Source organism: Thunnus albacares, chromosome 13 (assembly GCF_914725855.1).
Source record: "Thunnus albacares chromosome 13, fThuAlb1.1, whole genome shotgun sequence".
Classification (NCBI taxonomy): domain Eukaryota; kingdom Metazoa; phylum Chordata; class Actinopteri; order Scombriformes; family Scombridae; genus Thunnus; species Thunnus albacares.
Genome location: NC_058118.1, coordinates 15,163,128 through 15,184,652, shown reverse-complemented (window position 1 = coordinate 15,184,652; position 21,525 = coordinate 15,163,128). Strand labels below are relative to the sequence as shown.

At 39.7% G+C, this 21,525-nt stretch overlaps 1 protein-coding gene across 1 annotated transcript in view; it reads left to right on the top strand.

Annotated features, from left to right (window-relative positions):
* The window catches only part of LOC122996056 (FRAS1-related extracellular matrix protein 2-like), a 62,219-nt gene that overhangs the window by 10,463 nt on the left and 30,231 nt on the right, over nt 1-21,525 (top strand). The window contains exon 3 of the mRNA XM_044371581.1: nt 12,068-12,214. Within this exon, the coding sequence (XP_044227516.1) occupies nt 12,068-12,214 (147 nt within the window). The remainder of the gene's footprint in view (nt 1-12,067; nt 12,215-21,525) is intronic.

Genomic DNA, 21,525 nt, shown 5'->3' with positions numbered 1-21,525 from the left:
TTTAGTAAGGCAGCAGCTAATTAAGCAATCAGGTACTGGGAGTCTCATATAGGACATTTTGTGAGAGTGAAGGAGAGCTTTAGAGGTAGTTGCATCTGTCCAAGTTCAACAAGCTCAGGGAAGAAATCTAAAATTAGTAATACTGAACCCAAATGATCACTATTGAAGTAACAACATTTACTAAGGCTGCAATCAAATTTAGACTGACAAAATTGTTTGGGTATTTATATTGATGGGCCATAAGAACAAAATATTATACAGTAAAAGCTCTATCATAAGGGGAAATGTACTCCAAATGAAGAAATGCTATAAATACCTAAACATACACAAAAAAATTATATTGTTTCTTGCCTTACTGGGTCTTGTTTCCTTAAGTGATATGTCCTTAGGGCCACTGTAACCCCCAAAAGTATTGATTATGATGAGTATTTATAGAAAGATTTGTAAAAGTTTCAAGTTTAAGTGTAATGACCACAAAGGCACAACTCCAGGTCCACACTTGACATGTTGTAAAACTGTTGGATAATGAGTTTAGCTGTTATTGGCTTCTGCTCTTTTTCTCTCTAGTCAATATAACTAATTGATCAGTGCCTACCCTTTTTTCTGCTGTCACCGAGATACAAAATACAGGTTAATTAAAATTTCTCAACTCTAACGCAGCCTTATTATACATGTGCAAATGTGTACCCACACATTTGTAAATTGTGTGAAAATGACTAACTCCTTAAATTACTGCTCCTTTCGTCCTTAAATGTACAGTAAAGGAGGTACACTTGTTTTATAACAGCACACGTGTTTAGGTGCAGAAGGTGCAACAGACCGTCTGTTCATTTTCCTCCTGTATGTTTAGATTTGATGGTGCTGCATTAAAAACCAAACAGAACAATTTGTGTAGAGCCTTGTAATCTTCCCATTATCAGGGTATCTGAATTTGATGAAGTTGTTGAGAAATTCTCATATTCACATTCAGAAATGTCAAGTGTCGATTTAAAAGACAGTGTCAAGATTATGGGCCACTGGCTGAGTGTATTTGGATATATCAGAATGGGATATAACATTCGTGTTTAGATGACAATTTTTCTCCTCCAGTTTCACACTACTATTTGTCTTCACCGCCAACATCCAAATTTAAATGTTCTTTCCACAATACACAAGAAGCAAACCATTCTACTGCGCACTTTTCATCTAAAAACATGAACTAATGGTTTTGTGAATTAGCCCTAGATCCATTTTTCAGAGGTGTTTTTAATCATGTAGTACTTATGCACTTAGAAGAAAGTGCTAATGCGAAAGTGCTAATGCACAGAAGAATAACACTTCCTTTATGCACATGAAAGGAGAAACATTGACTAATTGATCGTCCATGCTCCTGTAAAGTTCTTAGATTTTTTTTCTTTTTCTCTGCTCTTGGCAACAGTCTGGCTTAAATAAAAAAGACTCAAGGCTTTTCAAAGGAGCTCTCTACTTCAAGTACAGGAGTATTATCAATCCTTAAGTTTACTGGATCCATTTGGGCTTCCTTCCCTCTCGGGAGAGTAGGTGTTTCTGCAAACTGATTCCAGACCTAAAATGTGTAAAGCAACGGGAATAAATATTTAAAAACAGTTAGTTAACATTGTTGTTGCACTACAGTGAATTTCAGCAGCAGGTACAACAAAGTGCAGAACATCCCTCTCAGTAGTTCCTCCCCAAAAGTCACTAAAATCAACTCAAGCCTCTATTTTTTAGGAAGTGAGCATTATCCTCTCGTAACACATGAATGTACATGTATTTGGATCCACCTATATACAATGATGTGTGAAAACAATAATTTACATGTGCCACGGTATACACTCACAGAAACAATCCCACACATGCATGCACAGCAGAGCGCAGAGGGGTAGCCGTAGGGCTACGGGGCGGTCGGGCCTCCAGCACAAAGAGGTGTTTGATATTTAAGAGCCCAGGCAGCATTGTGGGTAATGAGAGCCCTGGGCGTCTGAGTTGGGCAGAGCTCCGAGGCAGCCACTGGTAATTACATGGCCCTATTACAGGCTCATCTACAGGGGAATAGTGGCAGGAAACACCTTCTGTCACAGGTTAAGACCAGCTGGGATCACTATAGTTAAATGTAATTGGCTGGAACACGGCTTGTTTCCCATGCTTCTCTTTGGCTGTGAGAAGTTCAGATAGTTTTGGTGGAACAGCAGAAAACAACACAAATTTCTGTGGAGCAAATTTGAAGATCATAATTCTTGAACATCATTTTTGAAAAACTGAGCTGCAACTAATAATTATTTTCATTACTGATCGACCTGCTGATAATTATCATGATTACTCTACTAATTATTAGGTCTATAAAATGTCATAAAATAGGGGAAAATGACCATTAGTTTCCTGAATTCCAAGGTGGCGTCTTCAAATGTCTTATTTTGTCCAACCAAAAGCCGAAAACCCAAAGATAATCAGTTTGTCATCACACAAACACGCAAAACAAACAAAGAGCAGCATTAATTGACCAATTGTTTCACTGTTACTAATAAGATGGTTTCTCACTTAACTCTAGTGACATGTAGCTATATACTTTGGATATTATTTGTTGAGGTTTTGAGATATCTGTGAGAATTCTGCCACCAACATAATACAATGGAGATGAATGGAATATAATTTCCGGAGCTCACAACACTGAAATTAATTTTGTCTATCCATACTGTTAGCAATACCCTTGCTGTTGATAATTTTCATTAGAATAAATTTCTACCAAAGAAACAGCCCCATGAAATGTTGCTGTTGAATTTTTTTGATGTTTTTTTTTTTGTTTGTTTTTGCTGTTCTATTAACTTCCATTGTATTTCGGTAGCACCTCTAAAAAGTATATGTCAAAACCTGAATTTTCATGTTGCATTTGAGGTGTAGTTACAAAGTAGCACATGTTTCATACATTCTCACACTTTTCTGAGCGTGCTTAACTTTATACCTGCTGAATAAGACCAGTGTGTCCTCTTGACTTCTCTCCTCATCCCCTCTTTCCTCTGAATGTTGCTCCCTCCACTGCAAACGGGATTGATCGTTACAATAGAATCCTTTCATCCTATCCTCACCCCTCCCTCACCCACGAGCAGCCCCTACATACCACTCCTTTATCTAGAGTTTCAACGATATATCCCTTTAAAACACCCCCTGCAGCCTCTATATCCCCGTTTCATCCACGTTTCACTGCACACAGTACACATTACATGCTTGTCTTGGTCTTCACAAATGTCTTTAATATAAAAAAATACTTTGTGTACCACTTTTCCCCTGTTACCGTTAGAAGACTAATTATAACCACTGACTACTGCAAGGGCAGTAGTTCTTTATCTTCAGCTTTGTTTGTGTATGTGTGATTGGGTGTAGATCTGTGGTGCCACTGTGACTTTTTTCTCCTCTTTTCAAAAGGCCCTTTTTTCATAAAAGCAGTCACACAACACTTCAGATGAAATGACCTCGTCTGATTGTCCTCTTCTCTATCAAATGACAAGTGTCGCAAATTATTTATGTACATACAGAGATTCTTTCTAATGGATGAAAGAAATCAGTTTCTGAAAAAGAAATAAAGGAGCCAATTTAAAATGCTACTTTAATGACTTTTAAAGTCTTTAACATATGAAAACTTAATAGTAGAATGATGTTCTGATTATCAGAACGTCTGATTATTTCTTGGCTCAGAAATATGAAGTCATCCATGAATATACTGAATGTAAATGGGATCTTTTGTTTCAGATTTCTGGATTTCTTTGAATTTCTGGAAGTGAAATAGCTGTATTGAACTCAATTCCAAAGTTGAAACACGTTAGTTGTATTGTTGTTTTTGTTAGTCCACTTTCAGTATACCTCACCTGCTTTGGAGACTGAGTTTAAACTTGACAGAACCTATAAAGCAAACAATGTCAGGCTTAAAATGGCTGTAACCGTGGCCACAAATTGAGCAGGTTAATCCATTAAACTTTTGTTAACCTGTCCAGCTACGTTTACTGATGGGGGAAGAATTGTAAGGTAATACATTAGCATGTAGCTCAGACTGACACACGCTCACATCCCCTGGCTTTAGACGAGGATTCTCTTCATCTGTCTGCATTCAGGAATTTACTGTCACTCACTTCTCCCAGGGCCCAACTCTCTTATCTTTATCCTCTTCATCTCTCCCCTCTCACAGTCAGTCTTGGATCTTGCTGGATGTGTTTTATTCATTGTCCATTTTTTTTTACTCCACTCAACATATGCGTTCATTATATATTTCGCTCTTTAGTATTATTTTTGTCTGCCTCTCAGTCAGTCAATGTCCTCTTTTCCCGTCGAGGTGCAGTTGTAATATTTTGCCCCCCCTGTCTGGCAGAGTTTAATCTCAAAGTATGTTGTGGTCTATTGTGCGACTGTCTTAGGTGTCAGGATTTGGTTTTACTGGCACACTCTTGCTGTCTTTTCCCGCTGTCTGTCTCCGCCTGCGGTGTTTGTCTGTCAGCGCTGGTGCTGATGGATCTCTGTTGCAGGATTACAGCACATTCGCTCACAATGATCTGCATCTCATTACAGCATTGAAATGTGAGCATGAGACTTGTTGAGAGATGTGAAGGGATTTTTCATCATGACAATCATCATTGATTCTGCATTTCTCTTTGCTTGACAGCCAGTGCGCCACATGTAAACACATAAGTATGACCAAACATCCTTTAATCTCAAGAATAAACAAAAAAACTGAATCTTTTTCAACATTTATTTTGCCACTCGTGACTTTTGACAGTTTTGACTATCTGAATACATGGTTCCCAGTTATCAGCGGAGGATATCTTTTGCTTTCCTGTTACCTTTTGTTCACACCATTACCTCACTCTTTTTTATTTAGCAGCTTTTTCTCCATCTAATTTTCACCCCATCCTTCTTCCTTTTTAGATGGCATGCAGTGCATAACTCCTTTATATCCACATCTCTTCATATTACAGAAATCTTCTTTGGAGTATGATTTTCTCTATATAAAATATAAAAAAAAAACTGTCGGAAAATGAAAATTATAGCTCACATAATATCTTAATTCTCATTCTTTGTTTTACCGTGTTTACATGTGCTGTCCTTACCGTCTCTGTTTACTGCTATTTCATTTTTTAATGGATCTTTAATTTATGTTTAAATCATATAAACATTACAACATAGAGTGATACTTCATTTGCATTCTCTGTCAACATTGCAATATGAAAGCACACAGCACTGGGGAAACGTTATGAACTGTTAACTCGCTTTATTATTCATATTTTCAAACCCTCTAATAAAAACCACACATCTAAAAAAAAGTAAACATTGGGAAAGCGGCCGAGGTAAAAATGAAAGTTTTTCTGGCAAAATAAAATTTAGTTTTACAGAGGCGGAGGAGATACGGGAGGGAAATTAGAGCAGAGAAAAAGTGGGAAGGAGGAACCAGAGATTTCAGTAGCTGGTTTATCAGACAGAGTTTGCTCTCAGGAGTGCCAGGAACCATCCTGAGATACATTAGACCCATCCCTCTGTTAAATATTATATTGGTGGCATGGGGAGACTTGCGCTTAAGCTGGAGTGATAGGCGTGCTGGAGTTCTGCCTCTGTGATGAGCACAAAGAAATCCTGCAGGAGAACAAATGCTTTTAGGTGTCATCATTCATCCGACACTCACATAGTCACACACGCGCTTAAACACAGATGCAGACATATTATGTACACACACATGCACTGCTGTACAGCTATTCAGACACACAAGTACACCTAAAGGAAGCCACAATTTCTTTGTCCCCGAGCCTTCTCATTTTAAGCTTTAAGCGATGCCCAGGGTCGTATATGGCTGTCTTTGCAGACATCAGTGAAAAAGCTCACGGTTATTAAGTGTATCACAAGAACTTCAAAGGAGTGAAGATTCTTTGCCCCTGATGTCAGTTTCTTAAGGTTTCATGTGCAAGGTCGCTTAAGGTGTTTCTGCACCACAGTCATGCCTGATGGCAATTCAATATCGGAAGGAAACAATGTGTTCTTCTGTCGCACGCAACTTTTACCTCTTTATTGTCGGTGGGGGGGATAATGTATGTGCACTTCACTTCCTCTGTTGCCCACAGGCACACTTTGGCGCACACATCACGTACACTGTATATAATACTGCGAGTTATAAACAGCATCACCAGGTTTGTCCTTGCATTTGGTTTGAAGTCCTGTGAAGTGATTGATCAAGCCCTGCGACTACTGGACATAATTACCTACACACGTGCAAAGCAGCAGTCCAGACAGTCAAAATGTACTTGATCCCGGTAAATTAACAACATAGAAACCTCACACACTTTGGCTTTAATTTGCCTTTGGGTCTAGCAGTATTTTAAGTACTTGTGTATGCCCAGGGCCATGAATTCCTGGTCAGCCAGCCTATATCTCACCACACCTCAGGAGATATCCACTATCATGCTGATTGCCTCGGGCGAAGAATAGATGTAGTGGGACGTACACACACACACACACACACACACACACACACACAACACAAACACACATACACACTGGATTATGGTGTTGCTAAAAGACCTGTAAAATGACCTGCTTTCAGTCTGATATATGCATGTCCAAACACACCTAGTACAAGCCGTGGATTGCAGAACCCAGCATGATCTTCTTGATCCTTTTTACCACTAGCTGCACACAAGCCAAACCTCTCTCTCAACTTAAGCACAGTGGCTGCCACACATCTCTCAGGGAACACAATTGCTTCCATCCACCTCTTAAAGTGAACTACAAGGTATTAAAACATCCAGAGGGGATGTGAGGTGTCTGTATTTTGTCAGCCATCAAAATGTATATAGAGTGACACTCCTGTCAGAGTGATGGTTCGTGGGCTTCTATTACTACTGCAATATTACTGGTGGCCTATTTTAGCAGAAAGAGTGTTACAGAGCTTCATATGCTACATTCTTTGTGAAAAGGAACACATTGCCAACTGGAAGAAATAGCAGATTTTGCGTTAACGTCCAAGTTCCATGTTTCTGGAAAGTTTTCCATGGTGAGAGAGATCATTGTTTGTTGGTTGCATATAGCTGTTTGGTTGCCAGTTGCACTGGGAGTTGGGGACTTATACACAAAAGAGTACAGAAGGCAGATGGAGACGTAACAGTGAGGGAAGGGCCACACAGCCAGCAGCAGAATAGATGTACTGAGCAACAGACGGCATTGTCTTGCTGTGAAAAATTTCCTTTGATTTTGGGTGTGAAGTCTCAGATATGCACGCTTAGTCTCAATTTTTTTAAATTAGAAAATAAAGTAAGTAAATGTCTACATTTATGTATGTGGTAACAATGATTCTTATCTAAATGCCATTTTAATGTGCTGTGTTGGATGTTAAGATGTTGCAGTGAATGATCCAGCAGTCTTGGTTATCAAAAGCACAAATGGTCCAGCACAAGAGAGCTGATCGCATAGTCCACACTTCCCTCCCCCCACATTCACACATCCTTCACACATCCCCAAAACCTGCGAATGATAGTTCCTCCTTTATGTGTGTGTGTGTTATTGTACATATTAATGTGAGTTATGTTTATTGGATGAGCATGAAGTCTGTGTTGGAAAAGAGGTTCCTTTGAAAAAGCATTTTCAGGGAATGTGTTTCTGAGGATTTAATGTTGCAGGTTGCAGGATGAGCAGTAAATCCATATTTGCTATGTCTAGTGGTTGGTATTGACAGACTAAGAGAGTAAAGTGGACACTGTTCACTTAGTGACATTTAGTAACCTATAATCATACTGTAGCAGAGTGTCAAATGCCATTAAAGTGGTTGTAATGGTGATTTGGTGTTAAGAAAAGCCTGAGGTGTCATATGAATGAACAGAAGAAATACTAATAGCGTCTAACATTATTCAATTCAATTCAATTCAGTTTTATTTATAAAGCACCGAATCACAGCAAAAAGTCATCTCAGGGAACTTTTCACACAGAGCAGGTCTAGACCATGCTCTTTAATTTACAGAGAGAGAGACCCAACAATTCCCCCATGAGCAGGCACTTGGCGACAGCAGTAAGGAAAAGCTCCCCTTTAACGGGAAGAAACCTCAAGCAGAACCCAGCTCTAGGAGGGTGGCCATCTGCTTTGACCGGTTGGGTTATGACAGCTATAATTTGTTTTGATGTCAATCTATGTTTCATTAGTTGTGATGCCCAACACTGCAGATGTTTAGAGATCTTTCTTGCTGTCTTACCCCGTTATTCAACATTTCTTTTTCTCTAAACTCATTTCAGATCAATCAATCAGATCAAGAATTCAATGAAAATGAATGAATGAAAAATTACTCACAGCTCCACTCTGACTTAAAAACTAATGTCTCTTGACTTCACATAGCCTCAAGTTTTATGACTTGAAAGACTCAATCCTCTTCATAAGCTCAAAGTGTGAGAATCTTGGCTGTTGCCAGCGGCATATTCAGAAACAGAGCAGATACTTAGGCCTAGATGAAGGTCAGTAGCACTTGTTTTGATGTGCTATTGAATGAATGATTGTAGCTTTATGGGGTGCTACTTTTAGAGGTCAAGGACCTGTCTTTGGAGAGAGAAGGTTTGAGAGAAAAGAAAGGCATGGCTTACTGTGGGATGAGAGCTTTTGCACCGATACCCTTTGTATGAAAAGACATTATTTAATAGGAAATAAAAGCCGCACTAACTCAGCCTTCATCTTACATGATCTGTAATTTCACTGCTGCATTCAATTTTAATTGTACACCTAGTATTAGTTGTGCTTGTATGTCTCTGTGAAGCCTACCCAGGAATAAGTTTGGAAAAGTCATAAACAAACAATTTCATAAAGTATTAGTGCTGTATAATCATTTTTTGTCAATTTAAGGCAGAGGAGCTCTGAAACAAGCTGAAAGACATTATTGCCTAATAAAGTTTTTATGGCTAACATCTTAGCAAACAATTGCCTATCTACATCCAACAGACAAATTTAGCATTCATTTAGAGTCATGAATTCATTTGTGGCTCACAACAATGAGCCTAAAAAGTTGAGAGTACAATTCTCATTGATTCATCACTGCAAGCAACCCTTTCACATTACATGTAGCCATTTGCTTTAATAATATCAAACAAAAAGCTCTCATGATGTATGTGTATTTGATAACATAACTATTAATCTTGCTATTAACATTTTGAAACAGCATTAAAGTGGTGAAGAAATATTATTTAAAAATCTAAACTCAAGATAAACTTAAGATAATAGTAACTAATAATAATGATAAAGATATTTAAATGCCAAAACTATTCTTACTCAAAAAAGTCTTCATCATCTTTTTTCACACCAATGTGATCAGTAAATGTAATTTATGACTGAGGACCTACCAATCATGTTATTTAAAGTTTGACCATGTAGTTGAGACTATAGGCTATCTGGGTCAGGTTGTGATGATATGCTGCACGCTGATCACTAACTGAACATATCAGGTACATCTGAAGGGAAAGGCAAAAACCAGCAGCTGTAACCAACTCAGCGTCACAATTCACACACTTAGTAAGAGCATTGTATAGAGCTAGGATAGTAACAGAAACATTCTTACTGTGCATTAAGGTTACGTGCCTTTTGATTTCAAGCCTTTGTGATTATGAAATTATCTGGTCTGACCGGACAGCTGTCAGTGATTATTCTTTCATAGATCAGTAGAACAGAAGCATCAAAGTTTTTCTCTGCAGATTTCTCAGTGATCCTTTACATTTGCTATACAGAAACTATAATCCCTAATTGGTTCAAAAACCCCTTGTGGTGAGTTTTTGTTGGGAAAGCCTTTGAAAGAGGGTGTAAAGTGAATTTAGTTCTATTGAGGATGATTTCAAAGCTGCTTTTTTGTATAGTCAGCACATGTGAAAGGTCTTTTATCCTTCCAAAAGGCTGGAGGAATGAGACAGTCTGAAGCCCACTGACTCAGATCCCTATTGTCTGTGCACAGCTCCTCACCTCCAGTGGGAGGTCACACAGAAGGACTACACACACACAAACATGCAGACACACATATGCACACACTAAGATTTCAGGCAGCTTATGATGCATTTACTATCGGGAAGCTGGGATGAAAGTCAAGGTTGCAGCAAAGTAGAATTGTAGAGTTGTGTGTGTTTGCATGGGTGTATGTGTGCGATTTTGTATTTACACCTACTAAGTGAGGCCTGAACTTGGCCTACAGGCTTTCGGAGGGATACGTGAGCTCTGATTATATTAGCTGTCTCCTCACCCCAGCATGTTGTAGCTATGTCTGCCAAGTCGGAAAGTGCTGAACTTTTCACCTCTGCTGAGTTTTAGCACCATGTTGGCATTTCATGTCAGAGCTTTATTCGAAAAGGGTACTCCACTGATTTAGGATTGCACTCCTGGAACGCTGCGGGACTCATGATGGACAGTTTAAAAAAAAAATCGATGCAGCAGAAGCAAAGATGTTGTATTTTTTATTCCACACCGTCTTCCTCCTCCAAAACCTGGCCTATATTACCCACAATGCAACAAACATTAGTTTGGTCAAAGATTCAGGTGTGTTAAATGCTAGTAGCTGCTGTAGCCTCAAGCTGCTATAGCCTCAAGCAGAATTGAGGCGCAGGCTACAAGGGTCTAGTAACCTCACTTCTTTCTAACTCCACACCCGCAGATTTTTTCAAACTTGTAGTCTTCAACCCCAAGTGACAGCTGTGCAAAACCAGCAGCTGTCTCTTGAGCCACAGAATGCTTTATACAACTTTTTCCAAATACGCAGTAGCACTCACTAAGATCTGTAAACCTGACTTTTATGTTTAAAATCTGTGTACTTCCCATAAACAGAATGCTAGCTGATCTGTACAGTATGTGTACTAGTTGTGGAGGTGGAGAGCAGCATCTCCACAATTTATGATGCTATTTACAATACTTTATTGATCGAGATGGAAAGGAAAATGCTTTTATTTTATCTTTTATCAGAGTCAGAATGCAGGATTACTCACCTATTTTTTACATGAGGATGTTTGAACTACTATACGGCCCCCCTGCCATTTAAGACCTCCATGATGGTGGAGGTGAAGTGCTATGCTGTATGTGTTTTGAACAGCCTTACAGCTTCAGCCTTTAAGAGGCATGACTGACTTGAAAGAACAAACAGCTTTGAAATTGTCTTCAGTACAACTAAATGAGATATCCTTTCTGACAGCCTACACTTAACGTTTGCACAAACAATCCTTCACCTCTGCCAGCTCAAACACACACACAGACATTTAGTTTAGTGTTCACAGGAATTCCGCGCATAGTTAGGTATTGTTCATCACCACAAAAGCAGAAGAAAAAACCTTTCTCCACTCCATTTATTTCACTTTTACAGTGTTTTCTCATTATTTCCATTCATCATTGCAGAACTGGATCCTTTTCCCCTGCAGTAGGTGGGTAAATTAGCCACACAAGGCAGCATCCTTCCTGTCCGCTTGTTGAAGTGACATCTATTAAATTGCTCTATTATTCTAACACTAGCACAACTACTCTGCAAACCCTTCCTTAATTATGTTGATTGGCTAGCATGTTCAAATCCTCAGGATGATGTGCTATTTTTGTACAAGTGAGTAGAAAAGAAAAAACAATCAATGAAGGAAAATTAGAATTTGATTATAAAGCGAGTGTACATGAAAAGATTGACTGTTAGTTATGGAAAGGTATGAAATTGTGTGATTTCTTTTTTTTATGAATCTGTAACTAGTCTGCAGCAGATGTGTTGTGAATATTTGGACTGCACATTGAAAATAATTAAAACATTGAATTATTTTTCTTCATTTCAGTTTTGCAGTAATTGCCCACTTGGGTCACAGAAAGAAAGAAAAAATGTAGACACACACCCACCGCAGTAACATATTTCCACAGATATCCTAGATAATAAACAGTATGTCTACACTAATAGGGTTTTAAAAAAGAGCAACACATTCAGTCAATTCATGTCGATGAATACTAAACTACTGGTTACTGTTTTTTTTAATTAAACAATATTAACAACAAAAACAGGCTGAAAAAACACATTTGGTGTAAATATTAACAAAACACCTTGATGTTCTTGTATATTTTGTCCAGGTGGGAACAAGCTGAAGGGACAGCAGTTCCGTCTAGACTGGTCCTGGATCTCTCTGGAGAAAGAGTACTACGTGGTGGATGAGGAGGACAAGTTCCTGGAGGTGGTCCTCAGACGGAGAGGCTACCTGGGAGAGACGTCTTTCATTGGTTAGTCTGCTTGCCTGTCTACTTTTCTCTCTACCTTTGTGTTTCATGACATGTTTTGTGTTTTTAGCCACTCTAGCGGTGTAGCAAGGCTCTGGGGATGGTAATGTGTGTTTGTTGGTGTGTTAATTCAGTTTCAATTGAATGAAAATTGTTTGCCTGGTGCATAAGCCAAAAAGGTTTCTTGCTTCCATGTTATGCAGCCCACTGAATATGTGCAGTAGTGTTTCTCTTGCTGGCCCTGCCTGCAAGTTCCTGCTCAGACCATTGAGTTTTGATTGGGATGACTCACAGATTTTAAAATTGCTTTTCTAGGCTCAAGGAAAGATTTACAAATATAAAACTTTCATGGATTAAAAATGAATTATATAAAGAGTAATAATTGACCTTATTTGCAGTTCGGGCTGTCCTGTCAACAGTTTTACTGACGTCTCTTTTATAATGGTGGTCTATGGAGAAAATGCTTTTTGGGAATGCTTGCAATACCACCAGTGGCCACAAGGAAACACTGGCAGCAAGACTGAGCAGCAGCACTGTATCCAGTACTCTTAAAGGGGACCTATTATGCTTTTCCTTATTTTCAGTCATATATATAATATTATATTGTCAGATGTTCATATTAAATGTGGCCAAAGTGTCAAATAATGAAGTATGTATGTATGTAGAAGTTATCCCTGTGAGCAAAAAGTTCAGGGGTCAGACTGCTCTGAATGCTCAGTTTCCAACATTTTTCCTACTTTCAGCCCGAGCTGATATCAGCTTGTGACGGATATCTTTATATAGTCATCTGCTCCATTCCGCTAACAGCCAGGACTCGAGTCAAGCTGTGAGTGTTTTTCCATCAAACAGCACAACAAAGTAAAATAAGTGGGAGGTGTGAAGGTTGGGCTATTTCTGGTTGTACTATTCCTCCCTGCATTATTGCTAACTGATCCACTGAACAAAGAGCTCAAAATATCTCCATATGTGACCGGTTTTTAGCGCCGCTAACAAAGCTCTGCTAATTAGATGAGGAACATGTTTAATTTCCTGTACATTCTTCACAATAAAAGTCTCCCATTATTTAGTCATTTAAAAGCTTTTAAATTGAAGCAGGAAATATTGGGTTTTCATTAGCAGTAACTTAACACGACCCCTTGGCAGGCTTCCAGAAAGCTGGCCAATTAGAACAGAGTGGGCTCATGTGGAGGGGGGGCTAAAGAGACAGGAGCTAAAACTGCCTGTTAAGTGACAAAAGCTGAACTGAGGGGCTGCATAAAGGGCCATTATAAGACAAATAAGGGTTTTTTTGAACTGTGGATCATGCAAAGCTACTCTAGTGGAGTCCCAAAATAAAAATATAGAGCTGGAAATGAGCATAATAGGCCCCCTTTAATACATCCATGGTTTAGGCGCACCCTCACAGAGACTTGCTGTCAGACTGACAATGTCTCACCATCTCCTTTTATGTAGCATTGCTTTAGATACTTTCATTACTTTACATTATTGTTGATAAAAAATTTTCATTCTATTCTATGTTGCTTATTTCTGTGTGTAACAAGCATAAAAGAAAAGGTGCACAGAAAATGCTATTGAATTCAAGACATGATGCAGCCCAAACCATATTTTTTCAATTTTTTTGCCATGGTTGTTAGCACAATTTTGTCATTTGCTTCACTGCAGAGCTTTATGTACCTCACCTGGAGTGCTGCTCACGAATACACATATGGACCAAAGATAATCTCAGACAGTCAAAGCCAAAAAGTAATTGCAACAATTCCTTTCTACACACACCATAACCAGATTTATCCCCTAAGCCAAGGTAATTTTGTTTGGCCTTGAGCCATTTTAGAGTTTGCAAAAATACATTTTTTGTTATGTGTTTGAGGAGGCTAGATGATATAGCTACCATTGTGGTGCCCTGGTGCACAGACGTAACTCTTTATTTACCAGCACAAATAGGAAAACAATGTGAAGAAAAGTATTTTTGCTACAACATTGCTTGTGAAGCAGTATGCCATTTCCAAGTGTTTTTTAGCACATGTGGTTTAATTCTCAGAATTTTATGTCCAGTGAGGACATAAATTAGACATGTAGTAGGACTACTTGTAAAAAAAATCATTGCATTGGCCAGGTGGATATTACAAAGTTAAAATCAACTAAGAAAACACTGAGTTTGTAGTTTAGTCGTTTGCAGGGTTGCAGTGTGTAGATCCAAAGGGAGATGAAGCATCGATTTTTGTCAAGTTGGTTTTTGAAAGTGGTTTTGGTGTGTTAGGGCCCTAACGTGGAGGGAAAAAGAAAGAGTAGGGAAGAGATTGAGATGACATTAAGATCAGAGACAATACGAAGTTACACTTGTTCTTGGTAAAACTAACAGAGAAAAAAAATATGAACATCCAAAAAACTCTTCAACAAGTGCTGGATGGATCCTCTTCAGATCTGAACAAACAAAACGACATGTTGCACAGCAAAAATAAAATAAATTATGTGAATAAATGACACTGTGGGAGCAGAAAACAGCAGATTCTACTGTTTCCCCTTGGAAAAGTGGCCAATTTTCTGAGAAGAAGAAATTGCCATTGCCATTACCTTTTGTTCCAAATTAAACCTATTTTGCTCTTAAAATTTACCTTATTGTCAACACAGGGCAGTTGTTCGCCTACCTTAGGTTGCAAATGAATGGCTACTCTTCGCCTATTAGCCATAATAGGTTGTAAAATGTCTCATCACAGCAGTTAACAATGACACCAGGAACATTTCGCCCCTGTCAAGAAGACTGACAATAAGTGAATCATCAGCAAATTTGAAGATCCCCTCTCGTACTGCACATATAAATGATGCTTTGACAAATTTGTGTCTGACATTGTTTTTCCACAAAAAAGTTCAATTACCTAGTTAAAATGATTCCTTCTCCCTCATTGAAAAACCCACACAGAATCTCTGAATATGCAAATACTTTGAGTTTCTACATCACACTCATGTAAGTTACATACTGCACCATGATTGGACTCCCAAACTAGCTGTGATGTGACAGATGATGATGCCTTAATCTCAGATTTGAGGTGAACACAGAGAAACTTTCCCTCTACAACAGATGAATGTGAAAACAGCCTTCTAGTGTCAAACTCTGCACTTAGATCATCTTGTACAGTCACAACAATAAGAAAAATGCTGCAACACAAGAAATTAGCCAGCTACACAAAAATCAATGCCAGAGTTTTTAATAAGCTGTTTGACCTGTCAGATGGAGGTGATATGAAGTTGCAAACTACAGTCCAGCATGTTTTTGTGCTTATGTCTGAGTGTTCGTGCAGGTTCTGAGGTTAAAAGGATGATGATGATGATGTCCCCGAACACTCTCTTAGCCCTGACTTAGCCGTGCCCTGTCATGCTTCACTTCGTTCACGCTGAGAGAAGCAGCAGCTGTAAGCAGCTTTTACTCTCTCCCGCCTCTCATCATCATACTGATCCCTGTTAATCGTCAGGTCAGGTTTTAGCATCACAGTGTAGCAGTTTATGTAAGCTTCAAGACTTATCTACCTGTGTGTGTAAGGGTGTGTGTGTGCGAGCGTACGGGTGTATGTGCAATTTCTCACGGGAAGGTTTTGAATGTATCTCTTGGGCACACATGAAAGCTTGCATTCTGACTCATCTCTTTGCACAGTTGGTGTGTGAGCACCTGGTTCTCTCTGACCACATACACAACACATGCACACACACTCACTTTTAAGCCCTCTTTTTGAATGAACGCCTAATGCTGTATGTTGATGTGGTTTTTGGTCATTTTTATGCATGGTTTGAAGGAAGATTAAAGAGAAGCAATATTTACTTGTAACCTTTTGGGGAAAGAAGTACAAACCTGAGTCGCTCTGACAACACTATTTTTCTCTCATTACCCAAATCCACAATATATATAATATATATCTATATATTTCTATATAGGTATATGTCTGTTTATATGCCCAGCACAGACCTGTTCAGGCTATGATAATGAAACATGGTCCAATTTAGGGCAACACAGGGTGAAAAACAGAAATGGATCAAAGTCTAATAACTTTCATAGATTTCAATTTGCTGGGCAGGTGAACAGAAAAATTGAGCGAAAGAACCAATAAACACAGTGGCGATATACGAGGAGTGCCATACAATATAATGCAATACAATACAATACCGCCACAGTAATTGTGCCTTTGATTTATGTTTGGCATCAATTGAGTCATTTTAAGGCTGTAGTTTGTGTCACTGTTAAGCAATTATGCCCTTGATAGTTCTCTCCTTGCCACAGCACATAATCTGCACTGTGTTTGGAGGATGCACTCATCTGGCCTCTTCACTTCATAAATTGCTTCATTTTGATTTTATATTGGAGACTGTCAGACACAATATTACAGATAATATTCAAGTAATTTGATTAGTCAATCAACAAAAAATGTATTTGTTTAAGCAATTTCAATTTTTTTTGAGCTAAAATTTAAAAAAATTCACTGGTTCAAATGTCCCAAATGTGAATATTTTTTCTTGGGGCTTTGGACTATGGTCAGAAAACATTTTGAAGAGTAACTATGGGCTCTGGGAATTTAGGGTGGACATTTTTCACTATTTTCTGATATTTTACAGACCAAATGAATAATCAATTCTTGTTCTTCTTTGTCCAGTTGCTCTCATTAGGGGTCACCGCAATGGATCATCCGTTTCCATCTCTTCCTGTCCTCTGCATCTTCCTCTGTAGGATATCCATAAAGCTCCTCTTTGTCCTTCCTCTTTTTCTCTTGCCTGGCAGTTCCATATTCAGCATCCTTCTCCCAATATAACCAGCATCTGTCCTCTGCACATGTCCAAACCAACTCAATCTCACCTCTCTCGCTTTGTCTCCAAACCGTCCAACCTGAGCTGTCCCTCTAATGTACTCATTCCTAATCCTGACCATCCTCGTCACTCCCAATGGAAATCCTAGTATCTTCAACTCATATGGTCTCACTACCCTCTTGTAAATCTTCCCTTTCACTCTTGCTGGTGCCCTTCTGTCTCAGATCACTCCTGACACTCTTCTCCACCCACCCCATCCTGCCTGCACTGTCTTCTGCACTCCCTGTTACTTTGAACAGTCGGCCTCAAGTATTTAAACTCATCTACCTTCGCCACCTCTACTCCTTGCATTCTCACCATTCACCTATACTCCCTCCCTCACACATGTATTCTGTCTTGCTCTTTCTGACTTTCATTCCTCTTCTCCAGGCTCTCCTCAACCTGCTCCCTACTATCACTACAGATCACAATGTCATCTGCAAACATTATAGTCCACAGAGACTCCCGCCTGATCTGGTCTGTCAACCTGTCCATCACCATTGCAAACAAGAAGGGGCTCAGAGCTGATCCTTGGTGTAATCCCACATCCACCTTGAACCCATCCATCACTCCAACCGCACACCTTACCGCTGTTACACTGCCTTCATACATGTCCTGCATCACTCAAACATACTTCTCTGCCACTCTCGACTTCTTCATGCAATACTACACCTCCTCTCTCGGCACTCTGTTGTATGCTTTCTATAGATCCACAATGCAACTCCTTCTGACCTTTTCTATACTTCTCCATCAACATTCTCAAAGCAAACATTGCATCGGTAGTGCTTTTTCCTGGCATGAAACCATACTGCTGTTCACTAATCATCATTTTTCTTAACCTAGCTTCTGTTACTCTTTTCCATAACTTAATGCTGTGGCTGATCAACTTTATACCTCTGTAGTTAATACAGCTCTGCATATCACCCTTATTCTCGAAAATCGGTACCATTACACTCATTCTCCACTCCTCCACATCCAAGATTTCCAAGATTGTGTCAAACAATCCAACCTCTCATACCACTTGCCATACGCCTTTTCCTTAGACTTCACCACCTCAATCTTCACCTTACGCCACATCTCCTTGTACTCCTATCTACTTTCTTCATCTCTCTGGCTATCACACTCCCTCTTCACCAACCTCTTCCTCCGTATACTTTCCTGTATTTCCTCATTCCACCACCAAGTCTCCTTGTCTTCCTTCCTCTGTCCAGATGACACACCAAGTACCTTCCTGGCTGTCTCCCTCACGACTTCTGCAGTAGTTGCCCAGCCATTCCAGCAACTCTTCACTACCACCCAGCTCCTGTCTTAACTCCTCCCTGAACTCCACACAACAGTCTTCCTTCTTCAACTTCTGCCTTTTGATCCTTGGCTCTGCCTTTACTCTCTTCCTCTTCTTGATCTCCATAGTCATCCTACAGACCACCATCTGATACTGCCTAGCTACAATCTCTCCTGCCACCACCTTACAGTCTCCAGTCTCTTTCAGAATCTACCTCCTGCATAAGACATAGTCCACCTGTGTGCACCTTTTTCCACTCTTATACGTCACCCTGTGCTCCTCCCTCTTCTCGAAATACATATTCAGCACAGCCATTTCCATCTTTTTCACAGAATCCACCACCATCTGTCCTTCCACATTCATCCCCTTGACACCATACCTACCCATCACCTCCTCATCACCTGTATTCCCTTCACCAACATACCCATTGAAGTCTGCTCCAATCACCATTCTCTCCTCCTTGGGTTCACTCTCCACAACTACATCCTACTCACTCCAGAATTTTTCTTTCACTTCCTTCTCACATCCAACTTGCGGGGCATGAATAATCGATTAAATGAGAAAATAATCAATAGATTAAGTAATTTAACTTTGAAGAAACAGAATGAAAGCTACAAAGGCAACTTCCAAACTCACAAAAAAAAAAATTAAAAAATCATGCGCCAATCTTTGATTAACACCTGAAGCAAAGAACAGTGACAACAATGATGTTGTTGATTAGTGCAGTCAGAAAGTATTATGTCAGGGACACCTTTTTAGTTGTGTGCACCCTGTACTCCATCACATAACTATAAGTGTCAACTCTCAGCTTTATTTGAGTGTTTTTACACCCACATGAGATACTCAGTGCAGGGACTGCAACCCTTTACTACCTCCATATTTTGGGTAACAGAAAATAGTTGTCAAAGTCATCACATACTGTACAATATTTGGTTGCAAATCCTTTTGCAGTTAGTGACACGGATATCAGCAGACACTTGGCATCTTCCTTGGTGATGCTCTTCCAGCCCTATAGTGCAGCCAGATTTTCTGTCGTCAGTCTGGTCCTCAGCAGTGGAGCACAGCATCAGCTGGATTGAGGTCAGGTGAATGATTTGGCCAGGTGAAAACATTCCACTGTTTGGCCATGAAACCTCTTTGGTCGCCTTGTTTATTGGCTTTTTTATGTCCTGCTGCATTGTCCTAAAATTGGCTGACTATGTATGAAAAAGGCTACAAGTCCTACACTGTTCAGTCAATATTGATATGAAACACCATCAAAGCCCAAAGTCAACCTAACCTCATAATCATTGTTTAATTTCAAATTGAATATGCTGAAGTTGAACCAAAACGATTAAAAACATCAGTTTCCTAATACCTTCTGACTCTACTGTATGTGCATAGTGTTTGTGTGTGTGTGTGTCACAACAAAAACTGAGCTGCGGATGAGAAGATAAATAATGATAGAAAAGAAAAATCTAGTAACTATAAAAAGAAAAGAAAAATCGGTAAAGGAAAGGAAAAACATAGACAGACAGAGCGATAATGTTAGTAGCTTGCTGCAGTGCAAGGGGTTAGCTGATTAAAGTCGATGTGGTGCCAGGAGAAGGTGGACGACAGCTGTTACACAAACTCCATCACAACAGGAAGTACAGGTAGAGAGGATCTGTGAAGGAGGAATGCAGAGATCGAGGATCAAGGTTCAAAGATGCCCCTGCAAAGCACAGCTCAGGCAGAATGGGGATGGACCAGAGCACAGGGATCAGATAGGTTCCCTACCGTTTTCAAACCTCACTTTCTCACTTCTCATGAAAGAACAAATCTCCTCAACGACAAGCCTTAAGATATCAACCTTCAACTTAATTCTTCATGGGCATGCACCCTCTTCCTCACCTACTGCGTCTACTTCTAATTGAGTTCTGTCACTTTGTCCTGTCCCCCAGTGGTACCGTCCCACTGACTTGTCAACCCACTTAACCTGTCTCACCTTCTTTCCTTTTTTCATCCATAATCCTGTCTCACTTCAGCTCACTGTGAAGAGCATTTGGTCCTTTTTGCTCCTAACCTGCTTTTCCTCATCAAAGACACCACCTCTCTTCTTCCTGCTCCTTCACTGCTTTATTGCCCTGGGTGGGTGCCACAGGCTGTCTTTCCTCCTCCCACTCTCCATTTGTGTATCTCCCTTCTCCTCTCCTTTCTGTTTCACTTCAGCGCGGCACTCACTCGCTGTTTGTTGTCACTCTGTCTTTATTTTCTCACTTCTTGGTGTGCACCTTGTATACATTGCGGTGTGTCTCTGCTGGTTTCTCTCCATCTTTGTTTTTGTTTTGTCACATCTTCTTGCTCTGTTCACTTCACGAAACCCGCCACTCTCAAGTCCTGATCCTCTTCACGCCTCTCCTTTTCTTTCCTCCTCTTCCTGTCTTCTTTGCTGTGTGAGTAATATAGGAACCCTATGGGGAAACAAGATGGCATTGAATTCTCATTTTTCTTTTCTACTCCTTCCATAAATCAAAGCTCATTCCTTTAAGACTTCTTTCTTTGTGCACCATCCTTCTCAGCTGCGTCCATACTCTGAGAGATAAATGGAGGATTGTTAACAAGATGCGCTTTTGCCAGGTTAATGTCATCTCCTGTGGGCTGTAGTCTAGCCTCTTTATTGTTGCCATTGCAGAGTGAATAGAGAGAGTTGATTTTTTTTCACCAGGAGATATTAGAAAGTGTTGCCCCCTGAATGTCTTCTCTAAAGATCCCCACTTCAGCTGCCTTGATGTGAAATGACCTTTATAGTATAATGAGCATGAAGGCACTTGCACTCATAAATTCTATGATGAATTGTATATTTTACACTCATCCAAACTCAGCTTACTGCAGTGTTTGCTTTCAACAGTGAAATAAACTACAATACTAAACAGAAAGAAGAAAAGATTTCAGCTATAAACAGAATATGTGTGTGTTTGTGTGCAGCCCTTTGTATGTGTGTGTGTTTGTGTGTGTATTGTGGAGACACAAACACAAGGGACTGTAGCTTTGAGGAAAATAAAGATCAAAAGCCCTCGGGTGGGTATATAGCCACCTGCTGAGAAGAAACCCCAGAGCGACCCGAGGCAAGGCGTGTCTCTTCTCTCCAGGGAGTCCAGTAAGGGTGGCACAATGAGGCTCCACCCATTTAAGATCAACACTTCTTCTCTCCTCTAGGCAGGTGTGTGTGCATGTGGGTTTTTAT